The sequence below is a fragment of the Equus quagga genome, chromosome 5 (genome assembly GCF_021613505.1).
Source record: "Equus quagga isolate Etosha38 chromosome 5, UCLA_HA_Equagga_1.0, whole genome shotgun sequence".
Lineage (NCBI taxonomy): Eukaryota > Metazoa > Chordata > Mammalia > Perissodactyla > Equidae > Equus > Equus quagga.
Window position 1 is genome coordinate 39,955,883 of NC_060271.1, and position 25,036 is coordinate 39,980,918.

At 58.3% G+C, this 25,036-nt stretch overlaps 1 protein-coding gene across 1 annotated transcript; it reads right to left on the reverse strand.

The window, feature by feature from the left end:
• Window positions 1–1,549: 1,549 nt before the first annotated feature.
• Window positions 1,550–24,252, reverse strand: DRAXIN (dorsal inhibitory axon guidance protein). The gene is made up of 7 exons (XM_046661537.1): window positions 24,236–24,252; window positions 11,819–12,279; window positions 9,256–9,446; window positions 7,885–7,996; window positions 7,395–7,484; window positions 5,749–5,838; window positions 1,550–1,858 (listed from the first exon to the last, which is right to left on the reverse strand). The coding sequence occupies exons 2-7, from the start codon at window positions 12,267–12,269 to the stop codon at window positions 1,746–1,748; spliced, it is 1,047 nt and encodes a 348-aa protein (XP_046517493.1). The 5' UTR covers window positions 12,270–12,279; window positions 24,236–24,252; the 3' UTR covers window positions 1,550–1,745.
• Window positions 24,253–25,036: the final 784 nt, after the last annotated feature.

The window sequence follows — 25,036 nt, forward strand, 5'->3', positions numbered from 1 at the left end:
GCGTTGTCTGGTCTCAAACAGACAGAACTGACGGCGGATTCAATTTCCAAACAGCCGGCTTTGATCTCTTTCAGTTCCCCTGCCCCACCCCCCGAGGTTCCCATGCCCACTGAACTGGCATAGGGAGAAAAGAACAAGCGTATTTGGTTTCTCCCAGATCCTTCTGCTTTCCTTGGTGCCAGACCCCTGACCCCACTGATTTTCCCAGTGGAGTAAACAGCCCTGGCCCCCTGAGGGCATGGCCCCTCCGGCAGGGGTCCAGGCCAGCAGGGAATCTGGATGGGGAAGGCTCTTGTCATTTGGAACCTGGTTCCCCCTGGACCAGAGGGTTGGCCAGGAGTGAGATGCCAGGTGGGGGGATGTAAGTGGCTCTCCTGAGGTGGTCCCAGCAGATGTGCTGGGAGAGATGTTCTGGGTGGGCATCATGGGTCTGGCCAGTGGGGGTGGGGGGGAGCGGCAGTTAGCTTCAGACAGCACCCTGACCTCAGAGGTGCCCCAGCAGTGGGCTCTGCTGCAGAAGTGTGGTGTGGGGGGCCTGGGAACCACGAAGATGATGCAAAGTAGACGCACATGGGCAATGTGTGTATTTCTTGAGTCCACGCTTGCATTCAATTCTCAAAGGGCAGGAACTGCGAAAACTAAAGAACAGGGGAGGGAGGTATCAGGGCCACTCCAAAGCGCGTGTCCCAGGACTGGGTGAGCAGGGCCATAGAAACAGAAGGCACAGCATCATCGTTTCCCCCAAAGACGTCGTATCTCGGAATACCACCTCCCCGAGGGCAGGTGCCAGTCGCCCAGACCTCGCCTTGCAAGAAGGCAGTGCTTCAGACATGTTTTGTTTGGGTCTAGGATGATCCACCTTTGTCCGGAGAAGGAGGAGGACAGCCAGTCCCTGCAGCCTTCACCACAGGAAGGAACCCTGGGAACAGGTCTCCCTTGCCCAACGCCGTGAGAACCGGGCATGAGTCCTTGGATGTGGAGCAGGAGCAAAAACGCGGGGCTTGGAGCCTGACAGGCTTGGCCCAGTTTGGACCCCAGCTCCACCATTCACCCCCTGGGCCGGGGCACTCCCGGTGGGGCCCCCGGACTAGCAGCACCGGCAGCCCCAAGAGCTTGTTCGGGATGCAGAATCGACTGCATTGGAATCTGCATTTTAACCAGACCCCCAGGGGATTCTTACACAGGGTAAGGTCTGAGGAGCGTTGATCTGGAACCCTGGGCAAGTCATAAAACTAACCCTGCCTCAGTTTCCTCACCTGTAAAATGGCGACACTGCCTACTTTAAAAGATCATGTGGCCACTAAGTGAGATGCCGTGTGCCCCGCGTTTAGCCCAGTGCCTGGTCCATAGGAGGTGTTCCCTATTCATCTCCTGCCGTTGCCCCATCTCTCAGGGAGTTTCCATTTCTTTTCTACTCAAAAACCTGTTCACGTTTTAACTCGAAGCTGCTGCCGTGCCGCGGTCGGACAGTAGAGGGCACTCTCGACATTGCCACGGCGGAGAACGGGGACCCCGGGACGCGCCGGGCCGGCCGTGTGGGTCCCCCGGGGCCGGGGAGGGGGTGGGCGCAGGCGTGCCGCTGCGGGGCTCCTGGGCCCCCCTCCGTTCTGGGCCTGAGCCTGCAGCCTCAGTCATCTGGTCCCCCGTCTGATCGCCCGCTGCTAAGTAAAAACAAATTGCCCGGCTGCTCCAAACCTCCGGCGCTCAGTCCCCAGGCCGGTGGGGAGGCGCCTCGCGCGGGGCCGCTAGACGTTGATGAAGGATCCCTGGTCGCCGTTGGCCGTCTCGGGCTCCACGCAGCGCCCCTTCCTCCGTGTGACCCTGCGGTTCCGGTGGAATTTGGCGTAGCAGCGCAGCCCTGAGCGAAGGGAGGCCAGGGGGTCAGGGGCGCGACAGGCCAGTCCCCTCCCCTTCCTCCCCCACCCCACCCCGCACCCTCTAGGACCCCCTGCACCCTCTCACCACCACCCCCCCTTCTTTATTCTGCCATACAACCAACCCGCCCTCCGCACAGCAGCCTGGGTGAGCTTAAAAAGACTCATCAGAGGGGAAGGGAGGGGTGGCCAGATGGAGCACGGGGAATGCTTAGGGCGGTGAAACTATGCTGTGTGACACTTTAATGGTGGATACATGTGGTTACACATTTATCAAAACCCATAGAATGTATAACACCAAGAGTGAACCGAAGTAAACTATGGGCTTTAGTTAATAATGTGTTAATATTGGTTCATCAGTTGCAAAGAGTATAGCACACTAATGCGAGATAAGATAATGGAAGATAAGACAGGGGGAGAGAGGGTACATGAGAACTCTGCTGTGGAATTTTTCTGTAAACCTAAAACTGCTCTAAAAAATAGTCTATTGAAATTGATTTTAAAAAGGATGCAGATTCTGCCCTCCCCTAAAAAACCTCTATGGCTCCCCATTGTACTCAAAAGTAAATCTACACTTCCTACTTGGTTTACAAGACAGTCTGGGACCTGGACCTGCCTCCTGTCTGTTCTCTTTACCTCCCACTCCCCTCCTCACTCTTGAACTCCAGCCACACTCAGTCTTCTTGCTTTTCCTCATAAACCCAGCCATTTCCTGCCCCAGGGCCTTTGCACTTGCTGTTCTTGCAGCCAGAAATCCCTTCCCCAAGCTCTTTGCGTAGCTGGCTCCTTCACAGCCTACAGGTCTCAAAGAGACCCTTCCTGACCACCCTAATTAAAGTAAGTGTGGCCCTCCTGGCCCACCAGTGCAGGATTCCTGGCTGTGGCCGTTTCTCTCACGGCCACAGGCATCCCCTGAGGTACATGGGTAGATGTGGTTTTCATTTAAGGCCACATCCTCCTGATGGGGGAGGAAAGCGATGTCAGTGTGGCCTGAGAAATCCCTACAACTCAGGTTAGGAGTGACCACAGAGAGAGGATGTTGCTAGTTTAAGACCCACTTGTGTCACTAGGAAGAGAACAAAGGGGCTGCTATGAAGTTTGTGCTCAGCAGCCTAGAATGTGCACCTGGGTCACTGGGTTTCAGACCTGTGGCCACACCAGTGCCACTTGGGCAGGGTCAGGGGATTCAAGAGCAGGAGCCCTCCTGGAACCCCCCAGGACCCAGGCTGGCCTTGACTGCTGGACTTCAGCCCTGGGACATTGCAGGATTTCTCAGAAGTCTGAAGGACTCCTGTTCCTCCAGAGGGTCCTGGCATCCCCCGGATCCCTCTGGTGTGACATCTTGGTGACAACCTCCTCCTGGACCATCTTGAATGAGTTGCCCGGGCTGTCACTTCCCCTCTTCATTTGTTTGGAGCCTGTGTCTCCAGGAGGAAGCAGGAGTTTTGGTGGGACCAGCCCATGTGAGAGGGATCAGAGGAAACAAGTGCATGGGCTTTGCATGTGGACATGGCCTTCGGGTCCCTGGAAAGTGGCCCCCCCCCACCACCACCACCACTGAGGCCCGGGGAGGAGAGAGGAAGGCTTCCTGGGCAGAGGGGCCACCCAGTGAGTGTCCCGCTGGGCACCAACCAGGTGTGCAGCTCGGTAGGGCCACGTCCCCTCTCCCGGCGGGCTGGACCTGGACGCCAAGGACCGAAGCTCGGCCCCAGCACCGTTCTAGGCTCCCTGGACTGGAGTGCCCTCCTGCCTGCTCTGCTCAGGCTCCTGCTCTGTGAATGGGGCCCTGCCCCTGCACACGGGTAACAGAAGGCCACTCCCCAGCACCCCCCCCCCCCCCCTGCCTCCATCCCTCCCCTGCCAGGTGGTCCTCTCCGTCTCTCCATTCCTCCACTCCTGCCCCCGCCACTGTCCTGCGGCCAGAGTAAGCTTTTTCTTTTTTGAGGAAGATTAGCCCTGAGCTAACATCTGCTGCCCATCCTCATCCTCCTCTTTTTGCTGAGGAAGACTGGCCCTGAGCTAACATCTGTGCCCATCTTCCTCTACTTTATATGTGGGACGCCTACCACAGCATGGCTTGCCAAGCAGTACCATGTCTGCACCCGGGATCCGAACTGGTGAACCGGGGCCGCCGAAGCAGAACGTATGAACTTAACCACTGCGCCACCGGGCTGGCCCCCAGAGTGAGCTTTTAAAGGCATAAGTCAGGCCATGTCAACCCCCTGCTTCCAATGACAAATCAGACAAGGCTGACAAGGTCCTGCGTGATCTTCCCTCTGGCTGCTCCCACCTCCCCTGTCCTCCTTCCTTCCCCGTCGGCCACTGAGGGCCAGGCCCACCCAAATGCGGCAACCTCGTTCCTGCCCAAGGGCCTTGCCTCCGCCCCTGCCTCTTCCCTGGGACTCTCTCTCCCGCCCCTCTGCAGGTGGCTGGGTCCACGGTCCACTCCTGTCCATCCTTTCTAAAACAACTCCCACACTCCCCATCGGACCCCCCTGGGTTGTTTTCTTGACAGCCCTCATGACTTTCCAAAGACATCTTATCTATTTTTCTGCTTATCGTCTGCTCATCTCACCAGCACGGAATCCCAGGGTGCAGAATGTGCTGGTTCTCTTCGTCGCCAAATCTTGAGCGTCCAGAGCAGAACCTGACACACGGCAGGCCCTCGAGAAACGGTGCTTAGTGCCTGGATGAGTGACTGCCTGGACCTGAGTAGCTTTATGGCTTTCACAGTAGATACTTTTTGAGGCTAATGTGAGCGAGAATAGGGCCTGCATTTCAGGATGGTTAACAGAGGACAGTTAACTGAGACCAAATTCCCCCACTCAGGAGACGTGAACGCTGACTGGATATTGAGTGATATGGAGTAATTATTGTTCATTTTTGATATTTTGCTTTTGAAAGAGTACTGATCTTTTAGAGCTGTATACTGAAATTTCACAGATGAAATATCTGTAAACTCACAGGGGTTGCTCCAAAATCAAATGGGAGTTGGGGAACCGGATCGGGGAGGGACCACACAGATGGACTGGGAGTGGCTAATTATCAAAGCTGGGTGATGAGAAACGCGGGCTCATTATTCTGACCTCAATTCTGACTAGTTTAGTGTATGTTTGAAATTTTTCAGGATACAAAATTAAAAGTATTCCCCTATTTTCTAGCTGTGTGAGTTTGGGCAAGTCACTTAACCTTTCTGTGCCTCAGTTTGCTCATGTGTAAAATGGGGATCATAATAGCTGCCTTCTCTGGACGGTTGGGAGGATTACAGGGGCTACTGTGAGTAACGTCCCCAGCACAGAGCCCGGCACAGAGCCCGGCACTCCTGCGCACACCTGGGCGGGAGGGCGCGCATGGCTCCAGCGGGAGCTCAGAGGAGTTAAAGAGGGAGCGGCCAAATGCCAAATGCGTCCTTCCCTGCGCTCGCTGGGCACTTGGAAGCCCATCCCCACCCGCTGTTATCTCACTTGGAAAGCCTCCCCTGGATAGAATTCAGGGTGAAAGCAGCAGCCTTCTCAGATTCGATCTCATTTAAAGAGATACCCCCTCTCTCCTCCCTTCTCACGCCTCCAGATCATAGGAGATGGTGCCAGCTTGTATTTCAAGAGGTGAGAACAGCAAACCTGAGAAACTCTGCCAGGGATCAGGACGAAATGAGTTCACAGATTGGGAGGGCACTGTGCAAAGCTGTTCTTGCTCACGTCCTCGGCTCCCCCAGGATTCTCCCACCCTCTCCTTCGCCGCAGGCCGCTCAGCCCACCCTCTGCTGGGAAATGTTGCCCCCCACCCCCGCTCAGGGCAGAACTGGCTTCTAAGAGAAAGGGGGTCTCATGGTCCTCGGGGCGCAGGGACTCCCTGCCCCGGGAGGCGGGCTCACCTTCCGAACACATGCAGTCGTCAAAGCATTTGTTGTTGAGGCCTCGGTTGTGGGGCGTGCAGAGATGCTCCCGCAGGTCACAGCAGGTCCCTGCCGGCCCAGCAAGCACTCGGGGTCAGCCAAGCTGAGCCGCCTCCCCGCTGCCCTGCCCACAGTCCCACCGGACAGGAGATCCATCATTTCCGTGGCAGGGCCGTGCCCTGGCAGGGTGGGCCATCTGGTGCGCAAGGCTCCCAGCCGGAACCACCGATATGATACACATCACGGCCGGAGCTCCTGGGGGCGGCTGGCCGAGACCCCAGCTGCCCCAGATGGGCAATTGATTGATCATGGGAGGAGCAAAGGCCGTGTGGGATCGCCTCCGCGGAAGAGCGGGTGGAACAGCTGGGGGCTGCCAGGTGTGGAGTCAGCTTAGAGCTGGGAGGGGCCTCAGGGACCCTTGACGCCAACGTCCTCTTTTGACAGATGGAGAAACTGAAGCCCTGGAGAAGGGGAGGATTGCCCCAGGCAGGCCCCAGGCACAGCCTCGCCCACCACCGAGCCAGCTCTCAGAGCCACTGTCCAGTTGGCTCAAACTGGAGCCTTTCTTTCTGCTCAGGTTGAAAACAATGGTTGGACTGTCAGGGAGCCGGTGGTCTGGCTCACACAATGCCACATTGCTGGTTCGGTTGCTGTTTTGTAGAATATTCTGGCCACTGAATAAACAAGGAAGGCGCCATGGAGGCGTGCCATGCGGATCTCCCTCTGGAAGGCACTTGCTGTCCATCGGCCAGGAGAGCAGTTAGCTAACGGCCTCCAGCTGTCAGCACCTTCAGGAGCCCCCTGGGCCGATGTTACACTGTTTCCGAGTGGCCCCGCCAGTGCCTGGCATGGGGGTACCGGGACCCAGCCATTGCTGCCCACTGTGGGCCTCTCCTACGAGGCGGTCTTTGCTCTGGAGCCCCACACTGGGCTGGCCGAGACTGCGTCACGGGCTGCCCTGTCCAATCCCACTTCTTCCCCCCTTTATTGTCCACAGGCCTTATGCCCACCCCCCACCCCACAGACCCCCTGCACTTCTAACTCCACCTCAGTGTCCACTTCCTAGAGGTCCCCACTGACCCAGCGAGGGCCAGGCTTTAGGACACCAGTCAAAACATCAGACACCTTATTTTCAGACTGTCTTGATGGGCGCAGCTGCTCAGCAGGTGAAGATGTCATCTAAAGTGCCCCCAGAAGCTCAGGGGCGTGGTGATGGGACAAGGACAGAATTAAGCCCGACCAGAAGTTAGGAGGAAGCAGGTGACGGGGGGGTCATGCTGACGCCAGGCAGCGAGGGGCAGTGGTTAAGAACCACGCAGACTAAGGTTTGTGAGCCACTTCCCAGCTGTGTGATTCCGACCAAAACACTTGCCTCTCTGGGGCTCGATTTCCTTGCCTGAAAATTGGGGATGACGGGGTCTCTTTCTCTGGGTTGCAGTGAGGATTCAGTAAAGTAAAGCATGACAGCAACGCTCAGTAACATGGTAGCTGGGGTGGTTGTTATCAGCATCCCTAAAGGGTCACGGGCCATAGGCCTGCTCACGTGCCTGGGAATGTCCACTCCACCCTACACGGGTCCCCACCAGCGCCCGGCCTGCTGCGCTGAACATGTGCTGGTTTGGTACCTGGCAGGCAGTCCTGGTGATGGTCGCACGGCTCCCCTTCAGCTGGTGATGTTTCGTTACCATCGATGGAGAGTTTCCCCCGGTGTTTCTCTGGGGACAAGGAGATGTGCCGTCAGAAGCTGCGGCCCGGCCGAGCAGAGATCAAGCACACGGATGCGGAGTCCGAGTGCTCATGCTGCCACTTGGACAGTGTGGCTCGGACAAGACTCGACACCTCTCTCTGCCTCAGTCTTCTCTTCTCTAAAATGGGGTTGACACTAGTACAGACCTAACAGATTTGTTTTTCAAGGTAAAATGAGTTGATACATGGAAAGTGGCATGTGATAAGCACTCATAGCATCTTCTGTTTTGGGGGCCAGTTGCTGTCTAAACTCCATGCCCCCCAACTCGGGACATCCATAGGTCAGGCCGGGCTCACTGAGCCCCCCCACAACAGATGGGAGAGGAGGGGAGGGAACCGGGCATGGGGTGGCCGGGCGGGTGGATGTACCTTTCTTCTTTGCAGAGGGCCAGACCTCAGGTTTCAAGTCTTCATAATCGGTCCAGTCGAACAAGGCCATGTCCAGCGTGGGCATCACCTCCCCGTCAGGCCTGGGCTGAGCCTGCAGAAGGAGGGTGGAGAGGAGGGAACCTGGAGCTCCCAACAGGTGGAAGCAGGACGGTGGGGCTCCTCAGAGGCCAGCTCATCCTCTGCTGGGCAGCCTGGAATCCCAGCCCAGGGACATGGAGACGACCGTCCAGGGCTCCTGCTCCAGCAGCCGTGTCGGCAGTTTCCTTACTGTGTAGCCACCACTCAAGTGGGATGGTGCCCAGGGGCAGGGGATGCAGACAGGCGAGTGATCCCTCAGGCCCTCTGAGGAGGGGCTGGGAAGGCAGTGGTGCCTGCTCTGGTTTTCTACACTCGTGCAGAGGGAGCGGGATCAAGCACACTGCTCCCTTCCCCACCCCCTCTCTTCCCACAGCAGTTATGGGCTCTCCGTGGCATCACTGGGGCCATGGCCACGGCTCAGTTCACCTCGAAGCCCTGGCCAGTGGTCTGCGGGCTGGATCTGCACACAGTGGGATGTGGGCAAAGATAGCACCTTCCAGGGGTGGGTTCTCAACAAATGGGCTTCTGGGGGCCTGTGATGGCCACGCATTCCTTGGAGCTGGTCTACGGCTCTTAATAGAAAGTCAAGGGGGTGCGCGAGCCACAAAGAGAAGAAAGATCTACTGCCCCCCAAAAGTTTTAGTTCCTCTACATATGTATTTTATTGATCATCATAAATGATTTTATTTTGAAAGAATTTTAAAGCCACAGAAGAGTTGCAAGGATGCCCCTCTTGTTAGTTGCAAGAATGCTGCCATTCACCCCTCTACGCCCTTCACAGGCAATCGCTGATGCCTAGTGCATCTGCCGCCTTTCCTCCTTGCGTTCCCTCCGCGGGTCTTTTTTAAAGGTCTGATGCACGTGGATCAAAGTGTTAACTAATGTTTGTCAATTCTGGGTCGTGGGTTACAGTTTTAAAAATTGTTATTCTTATTCTCCGTACTTTTCGGTATGTGTAAAACTCTCCCCCAAGGGCCTTGCTCTTCTCGCCGCAGAGACCAGAGTGCTGAGCCGACACTTGCTCCCTTGGCTGTCCCCAGAGTCAGCCTGCAGAACCACTGCCGGGACAGTGGCAGCAATTCGGGATGGAGTGCCCACCGGCTGGAGCTGGGCTGCACGGGCCTCAGGAGGTCTGGTTTCCATCCAGCCCCAGTGGCCTCCACAACTCCCTCCAGCCCCTGTGCCTCGGTCTCCCCAAATGTACTACCGGGGGCATTGCACAATGTGGTCTCAAGGGCCCTTCCAGCCCCAAGGCCATCTTGGACTCCTCACCTGGGGCCACAGGGATGTGACAGGCAGGATCAGGGACTCTTCCGTGGCGGGTGCTGCCTCAAAGGTGGTGAGGTAGAGTATGGTGGGGGCCAGGCTGGTGGAGGATTCCTCCATCGCCGCGTCGGGGGCCTGGTCTTCAGCGGGCTCCGCCTTCTTCATCAGGGAGCTGGGGCCTCGGACCAAGGCTCGGCCTGAGACACAGGGTGGGAAACACAGGGGCTTCATCTGCTGGCCACCCAGTATCTGCACACAGCAGAACCCACATTTCCTGCTGCAAACCAGGGGCCGGCAGGGACCATGTGACAAGCCATTGGCTCAGCCAACACCCCTGTGCCTACCCTCCTGGGTAGGAGAAAATGGGGGACTAGGGGAGAACATCTTAGATGAACTTGCAGTGTCGCTGGGGAGATGGCCCAAGGATTCTCCCTCTAAAGCAACATTCCAGCAGGTCCCAATCTGGGCTGGCTGCGTGCAGCCAGGGCTATAAGGGCAACAAATGAGAACTAGTAGGATTAACCGTGGAAGGCTTCCTGGAGGAGGTGAAGTTTAAGTAGGGGAGCAACGTGATGAGGATGAGAGGCACGGCAGGGGAGAGGCCTTTGAGAAGGCTGGAAGGTGAGAGCTGAAGCTTTGCACACACGAGTGAGTGCTCCGTATGTGGTGGTCATCATCGCCCTGTGCACTGAGCACCTGCTGTGTGCCGCGTCCTGCTTTGCAAGCATTATTTCGTCTAACCATTGCAGGAGCTCCCGGAGGTGGCTGCTCCGTCAGCCTCATCTACAGGTGAGGAAACTAAAGCACAGAGAGGTTAGGTGACTTGCCTGAGGGCACACAGCCAGTGAGTAGCACAGTCTGAATTCAAACTCAGGTCCTTCTGAGTGCAAAGCCAATGATTTTCACCACCAGTTCCAAATTCCAAGACGTGTGGGCATGAAGAAGTGGGGGAAGAGTGTGTGGGTTCGGGGTGTCAGGAACAAAAGGGCTTTGAGAGAACCTGGAGGGCCCAAGCTCATCCTTGTCTCTTTTTCTCAGGCAAGATCTGACTTCAAGGTCGGTTGTGTCAGTTGGGGTCACCCTACCCTCCAGAAATGAGCCCCAGGGAGTAGAAAGGGGGCTGAGTGACCACTGAATCTGCTCCATTCATTTCACAGACAAGGAAACTGAGGCCTCGTCCGCCCGAGGCCTCACAGCTGGTCAGCAGGCCTGGACCTGGCCTCAAGGCCCCCGCCATCCCTGCCACCCCTCGCCGCTCTCTTGGGAGCGTCCCATTGGTCCATGGGAGCTGGGGGCTGGAGCTGAGCTGGGTTGAGTCCATGCCCCATGTGTGCCCCCCGTTTGTCCTTAAGGATGCCAGCGTCCCCTCCCTAACCTGACTCATGACCCCCAGGTCCGGGAGGCTGAGAGTCTAAGCTGGGGTCCTCCGACTGTGTCCTGCCCACTTGGGGGGTCTCAGTAGGCCTGGCAGGGAAGCTAACCTCAGCTGCTTGCAGGAGAAGGGAGGCTGAGGCCCCATCACATTCCCCCTCAGAACCCTCGCCCCCATCCCTGTTTGTGGCGCGCGGCCTGCCCCTAGAGGCAGTGTTGTCACATGAAGAGACTGGGAAGCTGAGGTTGGCCGCGGGCTGGGTGCCAGGTAAGACGGGAGGGGCCCTCGGGGCGGATCTGCTGGGACACATTTGTTCAGAGGCTGGGCCAGCGGGCGGCTACGCTCCCAGTGATCTGGGAACATGGAGGAAAGTTAAAGGAAGGAGAGAAGGGCTGCAGGGGGAGGGGGCACCCATGAAACAAACAGGGCAGAGGCAGGAGGGAGAAGGACGTGGTGCCTCTCCTTGGGCCGCCTGTGTCCGGGTCGGAGGACACTGATTCAGCGTCAAGAGAAAGCTGAGAATCACCCAGTGACAACCGCTCATTGCCCCGCACTTATGGGGCACTGTTCTCGACATTCTACAGGTCAGGTCATCTCTGAGTCTACGCTGAGCGTACACGGGGCCTCTATCCTCATTTTGCAGAAGGCGTAACTGAGGCACAGAAAGGTGACTCGCCCAGGGTCACACAGCTAGTAAGTAGTGGAGTCAAGACCTGACCTTGGGCAGATATGGCTTCAGGGTCTGAGCCCCTGGGCCCTGCTCTGTGCTTCAGAGTTGATTAAGTGATGTGCTTGGAGGGCACTGAACTGTTCCCTCTCTGCTCAGGACTTACAGTAGGACGGATTTAGGTCAGACACAAGGTAGAACTTCCTGACTCAGGAGGATCATCTGTTGATAAGAGTGAGCTCCTCTTGCCCCATATCCTTCTCCTGCTCCCATGCTCCACCCCCAGACCTCTCCCAGCCTCCTCCCCTTACGGGATCCCTGTGACTTTAGTGAAACTACTCCCCTCTGAGTGTCCTCTGCCTGCCTCCTTGGGGCCTCTGGATGTCTTCCCAGGGACTTTACACCATTGATACCTCCCTCCTCGCCTCCCTATCCTGTCCGCTTGGCCATTTGGGTCTGAGCCCCTCCACCTCCGCCCCCACCCCTCCTTTCCGTTGCAGGAGCCCACCCCCTCGCAGACCCTGAGCTACCTCTGTGCAGTTTCAACCTCTCTCTGCGTCTCTTGTGCTCCCTGCCGCGTTTCTTTGTCCTCTCTGACCCTGGAGACCGGTTGTCCTTCTCAGGGTCGGGCAGTGCCAGGCCCAGGAGCAGATCCTTGCCCTGCAGCAGGCCAGCAGGCCTCTGCCCAGGCAGCAGCCCCCCTGCCCCTGGCAGCCTGGAGGCCTGCCTGGTGGCAGTGACCACAGCTCTATCCTGGGCCAGGCCGGGCATGCCTGGGCCCCGCTCCTTCTTGCCCAGGCCCCGCCGGCGGTGGTGGCTGGCCTGAGGCGTCCACAGTGCTGGGCCCGGGAGGTCGATGTGATTCTCAGGGAGGTTCCGAGCAGGGGCTTCAGGTCCCAGGGAGTCTACCAGGCTCAGCTCCAGGAGCAGCAGGAGGGCGAGGAAGAGCATGGAGGTCACATGTGCGGGGAGCCCAGCCATGGGCCCCTCCCTGTAGGAAAGCAGCGCCGTGAGGGAGCAGCCGGCAGCCCCCCGCCTCCTCCTCCACACCCCTGAATCCCCTCACCCACAGTGTGACAGCCTGGTGGTTCTCAACAGGGAGGGAGGGACTTTGCCGCCCAGGGGACGTTTGGCAACGTCTGGAGACATTTCTGGTTGTCAGAACTGGGCAGGGCTGCTGGCTCCAGTGGGTGGAGGCCAGGGATGCTGCTAAACACCCTCCAACGCGCAGGACGGCCCCCCAACAGACTCACCGGCCCAGAAAGACCCCAGGGCCAAGGCTGAGGAAGAACCCCCGGGTCAAATAGTTGAAGCAGCATTCAGGTTCCAGATTAGTCTGGAATTCCTTTCTTTGCACAACCTCTGCCCTTCGCCACGTCCCCTGGAAGGCACCGAGCCCCTCTGAGCTCAGAAATATGCCTCTAGTCCCTGAGCCTTCACTCGTAGGCTGGATTCAAACAGATGGAATGACAGGTCTGAGCCCGCGCCACACGCAGGGCCGCATGGGCATTTGTACCGCGGCCCTTTCAACGGCTCTCTGAAGCTGCTCCAATGATCTTCTGAAGTGGAAGGTAAGGCTCAGAGAGGTCGAGTCACACCTAGTAAGCGGCGTTTATGTAACGGCCATGCGTGTGCTCTGAACCCCCACATGGCTGTCCCAGGACCGTCCTGGGAGACTGTCCCTGTGCTCTGTCCTTGCCCCTCTGTTTTCCTGAGGTCCGGGCAGGTTCTGACGTGGTGCTGTCCCTGGGCCTGAGGGGCCTTGGGCTGGCTTTGAAGGCTTGACTGGTTCCTGCAGAGCGGGACAGCCCCCCATCCCATACCGGAAGTGGGACCTCCTCAGGGGACCCAGTGCTCTCCCAGCCCACCCGAGGAAGAAGCGGACCCCTGGAGGGTCCAGAGCACCTCCCAGCTGAGGCGCCTGCGGCGGGTGGGGACAGTGAGGGTGTCTGCCGAACTCTGGAGATCACTTCCTGCCCCCGCCTTGCACCAGACTCATTGGGTCCAGACAAGTGCAGCACCAGGTTAGCCAGGCTGATGGAACTTTCATGGCCTCCCTTGGCCTCCTGTGTGTTCCGTTAGGCTCCTGAAGGCACTTACACAGCCATTTCCTTGTGATTTGTGGCCAGGGAGCTGTCCAGGGCTGAGGAAGTTTGGTGGGCCAGCAACGATTCGGGCATCTCTCCATCCAGCCCTCTCGGTTCCCGCAGCCCCCACCCTGACCATCCCACCCCAGCTCACCTTTAGCCAACCCTGAGTGAGGGGAGGGCAGGCGGGGTGGGGAGGCTGGAGCCCCACCAGGTGACCCATCCTGAGAGGGGGAGGGGAACAGCTCCTCCCTGCCTCGCCTGCTCACCAGCAGCCCTTCATCTTGCTCTCCCTTCCTCCTGTCCTGGTCCCCTGGGACGCCGGGGCCCTGGCCTCCACTGCCCACAGCTCTGCCCTTCCTAGAATCATGGGCGGAGAAAAAGGGGCTTTCCCATCACCCCCTGCCCCCCATCTCGTGCCCTATCGCAGGAGCCACCTGAGTATCCAGGCGGAGCCTCTGTTAGCTGTGTGGGACTCAGGGACGGGCTTGTGGTGACAACCCCCATGTCCTCACACACCCATCCACTCCCAAGACTGTACCTCTGCAGCCCTGCTTTCCTGTCCGGCTCACCAGCAACAGGAGGCTGCTGCCTCTCAGCCTCCCCCCAGCCCTTCCCTGATAAGGGTTCTGGAGGCTGGTGGCCACGCAGCCGGGCCTGCACCCCTGAACTCCTGAGGCAGCTGGCAGGAGGAGGGCGCCCATCAGAAAGGCCTGTCCGTCAAGCATCGTTCTGCTCCCAGGGACCTGAGAACCCTGTTTCCAGGCCTGAGGCGGATGCGGGCTGCTCTCCAGGCTGGAACTTAGCAGACTTCGCCCTTCTCCTCCTGTGACTGGGAAAGGCTCTGAGTCTACGTCGGATGCTGTGACCCAGCCTGCCCTTCTGTCCTGCAGGGACATCGATAGCCAGGCAGAAGCCCACAGAGCGCCCCCATCAAGAGGGAACCTTTGGGACATAGGCCAGTGAATGGACTCCCCTGTCGTGGGGTAGAGAGGAGCAAGATAGGACATCCAAAAAGGACAGAAAAGAGACCGGATGAGGCTTGGCAGAGGGGTGAGGGGTGGACAGACTCATGGGCATGTATGGGCAGCTTCTGTCCCTGTGCACACACACTAGGCCAGTCAATGACTCTCAGAGCCAGCCTCTGAGCTCGGTGAGCAGTCTGGGCACTGGTCTCAGAGGACAGCGCCTCCCCTGCAGAGCCAGGAGATAAAGCCCAGCCACACTCTCCCCTCCACCCCCCACACTCCCCCATTAACATGACCCCACCCATACTTGCCATCTCTCTCTCCCACTGAAATCCTGTTGCCAGCCAAGCCTCTGCCAGTGGCCATGGGTCTGTTCATTGTGCCCAGGAGCCCCAACTTTAGCACTGTCCTTGTTCCCTCCTGCCCTCTGCAGCCCACAAGTCATGCAGGCAGCCGGCCTGGGGCAGGGAGGAGGGGATCTCAGCGTGCAGTGCTGGTGCACCCACGGGGGCACCATCCCTCTCCCCAGACCTTAACAACACTGTTCTGCCCCCAGACCCAGCCCATACTGCTGCCAGATTACTCTGATCGTGACCCCCACTGGCTCAAAACTATCCTTGGCTCCCTGTTGCCTCTCATTTAACCACAGACTCCTCACTTTGACACTCCAGACCTTGTATAATGTGGCCCCAACCCAGCTTTGCAGCCCCAACTCCTACTTCCTCCCCTTCACAGCCAACTGAGACTATTCCCTGGGCCCAAACATACCCTGTCTTTCCTGTCTCTCTATTCTGGCTTCGGCTGTTCCCTCTGCCTGGAGCAAGCTCTCCCCTTCATGCCCATCTCTTTCTGTCCAAATCCTGCCCATCCTCTGGGACCCGTCCCAAATGTCCTCTCCTCCAGGAAGCCTTGTTCAGTCTCCCAATTAGATGCGCTCCCCGCTCCGTAGTCCCACACAGCCCTGCCCTGCTCTTGAAGACCTCACGCACCATTTCATGCTGGGGCGATCAGCCTTTGTTAAAGCCCCTGACTCAACAGGAAGATCCTAGGGGGCTCTGTCCCACTTTTCTCTCTGTTCCTATTGTATCTAGCAGACCCTGCAAATAAGAGGCGCTGACAACCATGGATAGGAATGGAAGTGGATTGAGCACAACTAAACTGACACCTGAGCAGATCGTTCATACCTTCCCAGTGTGTGTGTGTGCCTGCGTGCGTGTGCATGTGTGCGTGAGAGAGCTGGCGTAAGGGCTGGGGCTCCTGCCACTACTTTGCCCTGAAGACTGCATGGCGCCCTTTCTCCAAGCCCAGAGGATTTGTATACAGATCTTGGCACAGCCCAGCAGCCAAGATGCCAGCCTGGCAAAGAGCCACTCGGGAAATGTGGGCTGCCACAGAAGCCATGCCAAGGATCCACGGCAACGAAGGGCTCCAACCCATTTCTGTCACTCTGGGAGCCAGTTGGAGGCTGCATCACAGAGCGCTGAGCATCCAGGCGAAAAGGGGCGGCAGGTGCCCCCCCCATCCTCTGTCGGCTCTGGATGGTTCTGCCTGTGGCTTGCTCACAAAGCCTGCTCTTCCGGGCCTGTGTCTGATCCTTCCCCCAGACTGGGGACATTCAGTAGTCCAGAGTTGCCCTGGACGAGTTGTTGAGGGACATCAGGACCATCCACAACCCAGAGATGGCCATCTACAACGGAGATCCGATAGCGACTCATTAACAGCAAAACAAATCGAGAGCAGTTGCGACAACAGGAGCTGCCACCCCGAGTGGCTGTGAAGCTTCTTGCCTCCACTTCTTGTTTTGCATCCTCTCAACAGCCCTGTGCATCAGGTCGTTTACCACATTTTTAAAATGAGGAAACAGGCTGTGAAGGGGTAAGCCACAAGTCCAAGATGACACAACGGGTAAGCGGCACAGCCCCACCTACAGGCCTGGGTTCTCTGCACCCAGAGCCCAAGGGACCATCCTCACACTCCATCGCCCATGCACTGAGCGTCCTCGTGGGTCACCCCGTGCCCCCACAAAATCTACTGTCATTTCTGAGTGCAGTCAGGGCCCAGGGCAAGGATCAGGCACTGGCAGCTGAGAAGAGAAAGCTGACCAAGGAGGGGAAGAGGGCTTTCTCATGTCCCTATCCTGACCCCACACTGTGGGGAGAGACTGGCTGCCGAGCAGCCTCCATCCAGAAGGCTGTGGGGAAGCAGCGTCTTATGCAAATAAAAGCAATTACTGGAGCCTGAAGTCTGCTTTGACTCTGGAGACCCCTCCCCCACAACAGCCTTGCATTTGGGGGCCAGGAGACTAGGGGGGCTCCTGCCCCACCCGCCTGGCAGACAACTGTGGAGCGTGGCTGCCACCGGGCTCCCAAGACAGCTGCAGAGCCTGAATTCCTGCCTTGCTGATCAGCGCACCCGCTGCTTGGTGGGTTGGGCGGGAGCAGGCGGGGGTAGCGGGGTGAGGAGATAGAGGAATAGGGTTGGCTGAGGGGGGTCTGATGGGAATCCTGGGCCAGGGACATCAGTGATGCTCTCATGGAGCTGAGAGATCGTGGTGCCCAGTCCAGGCGGTGAGCCAGACAACCACCCACTGGGAGGACTCGGGTCCATCAAGCCCCTCCCTGACCCTGGGTCTCCTCCTCGTGTGTGAAAGGGACACATCTGAGCCATCCTATCTGGTAGAGATGATGTTGGACGGGTTCTCTACGCATTTGAGTCTAACCACACATTTAAAAAATATTTTAAAAACTATTCTGAAAATTGTAGTAAAAATAAGACACTCTCAAATGCATTTTCTACCCAATTTTAACATGAGCACAGCTCCATCACAACTTGGGCTTCTCCTGGGTCACTGAAGGGTGTTCCGAGGATGCAAGGCGAGCAGTTTAAAAGAAGAACTGCTGCTGTTTGGAACAGCTTCTTTACCTGCTCCAGGATTTTCTGGACACGGATGACCAAAGCCAGTTCGAGGCTCAGTCTCACATCGACAGGTGCCATCGACATCTGTTGCACTCTTTTATATCATTGAGGACAGCTGCTTTTTTCCCATTGATTTACTTTAAACTAGGGCGATATTGTAAATTGGGGCATAACATCTCTATGTAGCAGTGGCTTGTGGTTGTGTCTGGATAAGATGGAGAAAATTTGGTTCAGGGAAGAGATGATGGCTGCTGGCGGTGGGAGGTGTTACGCTCACGAAACACTGCTTTTGTTGGTTGTATGTATTGGGGTTGTGGGTTAGATTTCCTGGGGAAAGATTTGTGCTGCTCAGAAAATGTTTGTGGGGAGAACATAGGGGAGGAGGACCACGGGCCATTGGTGTGGACGGTCTCAGGACCCCTGTCTGCCAAGGGAGCCTGGGAATTTACAATCCACAGTGACAAGAGTCCTCCAACTGTCTGTCCAACTGCCAGCCCCCTATGAGGAGGGGTGACAGATAACATCCTCCAGGATCTGGATGGAGCCCCTAGGGGCTGGGGACACGTATTGAGGCAGCATGAATTCAGAGGAAATATTTGCGAATATTAAAGGATAAAACAAAACACAACAATACGTCATAATAACAACCCCATTCCTGGGCCAGCCCTCCTCGCCTGCCTTGCTCTGTCCATCTCTCCAAGTGTGGCTGACGCTGCGGCTCACCCTAACCTGCAGCCGAGCTGCCGTAATGGGCACCCTGAGACCAGCACAGGGGTCTCCTTGGGTGGCCTGGGGCACTTCTATTCTTTAAGGGCTCTTCATAAATGGATATAAGGTGCTAGGGGGAGGGGTCTAGACAGAGAGGGGCATTAATTCCTGCCACTCTCCTGGCCACAGGGTCTTGGAATGACCTTCCCCATGGAAACACTTTAAGCTTCTTCAGCTCATAAGAAACTTGAAGGCAGCTGCCCTCTGCTAAACCTGGACCGGAAGGACCCTCTGAGCGCTGAGAGGCCAAGAAACATGTCCAGGGAGATCTCGCTCCTTTGGGAGAACCCAGGGGGGAAAGAACAGGCCGAACTCCCCCCCGCACGCCCTGCCTTACTGCCGGGCAGTCTGGGAGCCTGTGTGCACGGGCCCCGGTGATGAGTCCTTGAGCTCATGGGGAAATGGATCTGGGGTTTCCCGGCCTGCCGGGCCACAGCTGGGCATCTCACCGCTTCCCCTCCGGGACCCTGGGCACTTTGGGCTGACTTGTGACCTTCAGAGCAGCAGGCTCAGGCAGGGCCAGCCTCCGTGCCAGTGCCTCCTCCTCACTAGACCCTTGCCATGCTCCCTGCCACGTGTCAGGGGGCAGAAACAGCCTCCCACACTGCCCTTCTCCCTTGCCCCTGCTTTCCTCCAAAACATTATCGGCTTTGTGGTCAGGGCAAATCCGCTCACTAGCTCCCCAGCTTAAAACTCTTCAGTGGACATCTCTGCAACACACAGCAGACAAGAGATTAACTCTTAGCACACAGGGAGCTCTCAGCCCCTCTCAGCCCTCCGCCCACCCAGCTCGGGAGCCCCGGAACCCGGCTCAGGAGGCTTGGGACAGACTTTGTTCGACACAGGCGTCATCTCTGATTTCATGTTCCCACACTTCCACGAAGGTTCTAGGAATGCTCGAACGTGGAATTGCTCTGCCTGACTCTTCCCTCTGGCGCCTCCTCCTCACCCCACTGGACACCTCCTGGAACGGCTGGAACTGGAGAATGGAGGGGGCTGACCCGAGGCCCCCCTTCTGTTCTTAGCACAGTGGGGTCACTCTGCTCCCAATCCCTCCCACCACCACACATCTTCCAGAATCATCATTTCCCTGTCCATGAAATGGGATTATTAGTCGGTCAGGAGATTTGACTATTTAGGAAGTCAGCACTTCTGGGTGGTCTGTGTGTGGCTGGGGCGGCGGCTTCCAGGTATGCGTAGAACCCAGGCAGTGTAGGAGGGATAAAGGCCTTGAAGAGGAGCTTCCCAGTGGGATGGGTGAGACTCGCAACAGCTGCCCTGGGGGTGCTCATGGGTGTATTGAGGTCTTTACTGTCCTGAGCTTGTCCCTACCCAGCTCCCTGCCTCCCTGGGCTCTGCACCCCCAAAGTGCCACCTGTCCAACAAGAAGGGGCCTCGCAGCTCTCCCCGAGGCCCCATCTACCCCTCCACAGAGAGACTGCGGGGGAGAGTGGGACCACTTGCTGAGCCCCTCTGGTGCAGGACCTGGATGCCATGCAAGGGAACCTGCTCCAGTCGAAGGGGGAGACCTGGTCCCCGGGGTCCCCTGGAAATTGCCAGTCCTACTGGGGACAACAGCCTAGGTCCCTGGGGAGCTCCCAGTGTGATAGGGGCGACCCAGGTCTTGCCTTGGATTGTCCTAGACGGATGAGAGGGACAGCTCCCACCCTCAGGGAGCTCTCAGCCTAAGCCAGAAAAGCAGCCCCTGCCCCAAGGAAACCTTCAGTCCAAAGGGCGAGACCCAGGTGCTGCCTTAGGGAGTTCTCAGTCTGATGGGAGGGACACAGCTCTGCCTCGGAAGTTCCAGACATGGGGAAAACATGCCGGAAGGAGCTTCTAACCTGCAGGCAAAGACACAGTCCCTGCCCTCCGGGTGTCTCCACTCTGACCTGGCGGAGAGGCCACGGGTCTAACGAAAGGTTGAGGTACAGACATAACTCTTACCCACTCAAACACACAGATGTCAGCCCAAACCCATGATGCTGAGCCTAGGGAGAGCCCCACTGAGCAGAGTGGGAAGAACTGGGTGACCTTGGGCAAGTCATTTAACCTCTCTGAGCCTCAATTTCCCTCACCTGTAAAGTGCTAGTAGTCATGAGGATGAGGGGAGGAAAAGGGATATAAAGTGAGTGGGACCAGTAAGGGCGCAATAAACAGTAGCTGTCATTATTTGGGGAGCGGGGGGGACTCCTGGAAGCACTTGTGCATCTGTGCCTGCGTGCACAGAGGGCAGGCACAGGTGGCCGCGGCCTCCATCCTCGGTAGGGTGATCGATGGCTTCCGTGGGGCGGGGCAGGACAGGCCCAGGCCAGCCTGGAGGGGGCCATTGTCTTGGCAAATGAGGTTTGGCTTCCCCACAGGGGCGGCCCCATCTGCTTTTATTGTTTCCAACAGCAGCATCAGGAATTCCCACCCCCCAAGTCCTCACACCTCAAAAATCCCGTATAGGGGTGTTGCTGGCGGGGGGGAGGGGAGGTTCTCAGAGGCCCCACCCACCTGGCAGCTTCCAGCTTTGTGCTCAGCTCTCGTATCCCACACCCACCTCCTGAGCCAGAGTCCTACCTCCTGCATTGTTACAGGCACTTGCCACCCCTCCTCCTCACCTAATGGATCCTCCTGGCCCCCTACTCCCCAGACTTCATTATGTTGGTGCCCAGACAATTTAACACCATTTGCTGTTTGGTCAGACCCATCACTTAATCATCAAGTGACAAAACGCCTGCTGTCGGCTCTGGCAGAGGCCAGTGTGGAGCGGAAAGACACCTGGAGTCAGACAAGCCTGGCTAAGAATCCTGGCTCTGGCACTTAATAGCTGTGTGGTCCTGAGCAAGTCAATCAACCTCTCTGGGCTTCAGTCCCATATCTGAAAGTTGAATATGTCCAGGCATCATTTATTGGGCATTTACTAATCTAGGCCTAGACTTTTATATGCATTATCTACTTTAGCTCTTTGAAGTGGACAATATTTTGTAGATAATAATAACAATAATGGCTCAACATCAGGACAAAGATTTGACGTACCTGCCCCAAGGTTACACAGCAGGGTAAGTGGTAGAGCCAGGATTTGAACCCACAGCCATCTGACTCTAAAGGCAGGGTCTTTGACCACTCCTCATGCTACACTCAGTGACTGACACCAGTGCAGAGGCTGTGACCCTCAGGGATGACACACGCTGGGGGCCTTCCCCCAGAGCCTGGCACAGACAGGGCCCCTAAAAACTCGTAGGTTCTATGATTAGTCCTTCCCAGCTGCTTTGGATTCTGGCAGGGGCCCCATCTCTTGTGCCCCAACACCCATCCAGGGATGTGTACCAGATGGTCAATGCCAGGCCATGGCATCGCAGTGTGGACGGCTGCCAAAGCTGGGACCTGGCGGCAGGGCCTTTAGTGGCAAGGGCTCAGCCGCCCCACATGTCCTTCCTGGGGCAGGCCTGTGCTCCACCGGCCACAGTGACCCGCTTGAGAGGAAAGGCAGGGGCAGGACAAGCTGAGGGCCTGGAGCCGCAAGAGAGGCAGGTCTCATCTGAAAGGGCCAGAGAAGCGATGCTCCTATGATGTGCCCCTGGGAACATGCCCAGGACCCCTCTCTGGAGGGAGCTCCTGCTTTCCCAGGCTGAGTCAGGGAGGCCAGGATGCAAATGCCTGCTCTGCCACATTCCTGGCTGAGACAAGCGAAGAAACTCCCTCCAGGTCACACAGCTGCTTTGGCCATCAGCTGGGATTCAAACCCACTCCGTGGGTCTTGGGCAGCAGCCTCCCTGTCTAGCTTCAGTTTCTTCTGCTATAATGAGGCACAGAAAGCATCCTCATCTTCCAGAGGGATGCAAAGCCCCCAGTACCACAGGGATTTTCTAGGCGTCTTGCCCCCTCTGCAACTTCCCCAGCCATGGTCCTTTTCTCCAGGGCCAGCTCTGCCCCTGGTCTGGCCAGCAGGACCCAGTGGAAGCCAGGGATAACCTGTGGCTTGCAATTTTCAGTTCATTCCTGTCCCCTTTCAATAGAGCAAGTGTGATTAGAGCACCTGCTGTCTGTCAGGCACTGGGACCACAAGTGGAACAAGACCCAGCCCCTCCCGGGGAAGTGCAGACCAAGAGAGACAGGGAGGCAAGGGGGAGCTGGAGGGTTTCCCACGGGCAGGGACGGGCAGGGATGTCTGACCCCAGCCTGCAAGGTGGGCAGGCTTCAACTAACACAGGGCAGGGGAGACACTCCAGTTGGAGGGAAGGAAGTCAAGGCATGGAGAAGATCAGCCTTCCATCGTGGCTGAAACCCAGGATGCAGATGGGGTGTGGTGGGAGGCAGGCAGAACAGTTAATTAAGAGGCAACAGGGAGCCATTGAGGGGTTCAGGGCTGGGGAGGGGGGGTGGATTGAATGGTGAAGAGGAAGGGAGAGAAAGTGCCATCATTTCCATGTGGGTGAGGGGTAAGGAGGCTCTGAGCAAGGCCCCTAGGGGGTCTCAGGGGCTGCTGAGCTGGCGGTCCTGAGGAAGGCTGTGGTTGGAGGAGGCAGGGGGGCTGAGATGGCAGGAAGGTCCTGGGTTGCCAAAGTGGGGCCTGTCTGCCAGGCAAGATCAGCAGCAGGAGGCTGGATCGGGGAGGAGGAGAGTCCCCAGCCCCTTTCTTGTCTCTCTAAGGAGAAAGGATCTAGTTGCCAGCCCTGACTGTGGCTGAAAACAAAAACTCGGCCAGGGGGGGCCCAGAAGTTGCCAGCTGGGAGAAGGTTTCCTCTTCCCAAGCTGCCCTCATTATGCCACTTAGGCCACATCACTGCGGACTCCTGGGCTGGTGTGTCACCTGTTGTGACGACATAGATGATGGTCAGAGGGTTTGGGCAATTACTCAGCAGGTCCAGGGCCTGGCAAGACAATCCCCCACAGAGGAAAGGAAATGGCTTGTGAGCTAGCGCCATGAAACAAGAAATTGGTGCAAGACAGAGGTTCTGAATTGGGAATGAGTCATATGGAAGCCTCCTGATGAATGACCAGCTGTTGGCAACAGAGAGGAAGAGGGAAAGAGAGAGAGTGCCTGTAAGAGGGAACGCCTTATGGGCCGGGGGAGGTGACCGTGATGCGGGAGGGGGCCTTAGTCAGGTTCCTCTGCAGTGTCTCTAAGCCTTGGATTTTTGACCCATTTCCTCCTTTCTGTAGAGGTGCCATCCCACTCCCACCCCTCAGGGACTCTAGGCTCCCCCATGGCCGCTGGGTGTGTACCAGGCTGGCGTCCAGTGTGCTTTTCTTTCTGTTTCCTATAGGCACATGCTATTATCCCTGTTTTATGAAGGGGACACTGAGGCTCAAGGAAGTGTGTTCCTTTGTCCAAGACCACTCCCAGAGGCTCTGTCTGCCGGACCCCAGAGGGATGGTACTGAACCAGTACCAGGACCTCCTTGCGTGCCACCAGGCCGGGAGGTCGACAGCGTGGAGGAGTGCGCTGGGCAGGAGAGACTAGATGGAGGTGAAGGCTGAGGGCGCACCCAGTGGAGGAAGTCAAGAAGACTTGCCGGGGAAACCCAAGAGCCCTCCCATCTCAAACCTCGGCTCCGCAGGCGGCTGAAACCCCGGTGCGCAGAGGCAGAAAAGCCGGCGGTGGCGAGGGAGTGAGGTTGAGCCGGGGCCAGAGGAGGGAGCCCAGCGCCGTCGAGGTTGCTAGGGCGCGGTACTGGCCCGGGGCCGGATGGGAGGGTGTGGGCCTGCAGTGCTGACGGGTGGCGCACCCAGAGCCCCCCTTCCCCCGGAACACACCCCGGCCCCGTGGGCAGCCTCAGAAGGGGCAGGAGGGCACTCCTGCCAGTTCTGCCCGGGGTTCAGGGTGTCTTCGAAGCTTCTTCGAACGGTGGTGGACTGGAGTCTCTGGCCTGAGAGACCACCCAGAGACTCAGAGACAGAGAGACAAAGAGAGACCAGGTCCCAGAAGGAGAAGGCCAGTGCCGAGGAGGAGGGTGGGGGAGAGCAGCGACGGGGAGGGATCGGCGAGGGCGCGCGCGAGGCAAAGTGTCAGAGCGTGGAAAAGTGAGCGTCCGGCGGAAGGTGGGCGGACGAGGAGGCCGGGAGCAGAGGCAGGAGCGGAGGGAGGAGGCGGCGAGGAGCTGAGGCGGCAGACGGACGGACCGACGGGTCCGAGGGCAGGGAAGACAGGAAAGAAAGCAGCATCCTCTCCTCAGCTTCAGTCCCCCGCGCACTCCGCTCCTGAGCGCTCCAGGTAACCCACCTTTGTCCGGACGCACAGCCAGGTGAGGCGAGAGGGCGGGGCCAGGGGCGGGCCAAGGCCATGCCTTACCTGTCCGGCCCGCGGGGCGGGGCAGGGACCGAGCGCCTGAGGGAGCCGAGCGCAGCCAAGGGCCGAGCCGCGAAGCTGAGACGCGCGCGGAGAGGTGCGCGGGCGGCAGGAGGATGTGCCCAGGCTGAGCAGGGCTGGAGGGAAGGGGGAGGGGGCGGGCGGGATTGAGGGGGGCGGGAGCGCTGGGAGGGGACGGGGGAGGGGCGGTGGGGAGGGGGCTCGGCTGCCCCCCGCCGAGGGGCAGCCCGGGGCCAGCCCGGGCCCCGCGCGCTCCCGGCCGGCGCGCCCTCGCCAGCTGCGCTCGGCGTTCCGGGCCCGCTCCCCAGAGGCCTAGCTGCCGCCGCCGCGAGGGCGCGGGGCAGACAAAGGAGGCAGACAAAGGCGGGCGCAGCTGGGAGGCCGTGCGGGCACCGGGCGAGGCGGGCCCACTCCTCCTGGTGCGTAAGAGCCGCCTCGGCGCGGCCTGGGGTGCGTGGGACAGGCGGGGTGCGGGCAGCGGTGGCGCATCTGGAGCGGCCCCGCTGGAAGCGGGCGACAAAGGGCCGCGGGAGGGGATCCCTGGCAGACCCCAACAATAGATCGTAGCTGAGCGCTCAGCTGAGGCCGCGTCTGGCCGTACAGGGGCCGGCCAGTCCCCAAAAGGATTATTCCGCCTAGGCTGTCAAATGGGACGGAAGAAACGCCCAGTGCGAAGGAGGCGGGACAGGGCACCGCCGAGTCTTTGTAGCCTCC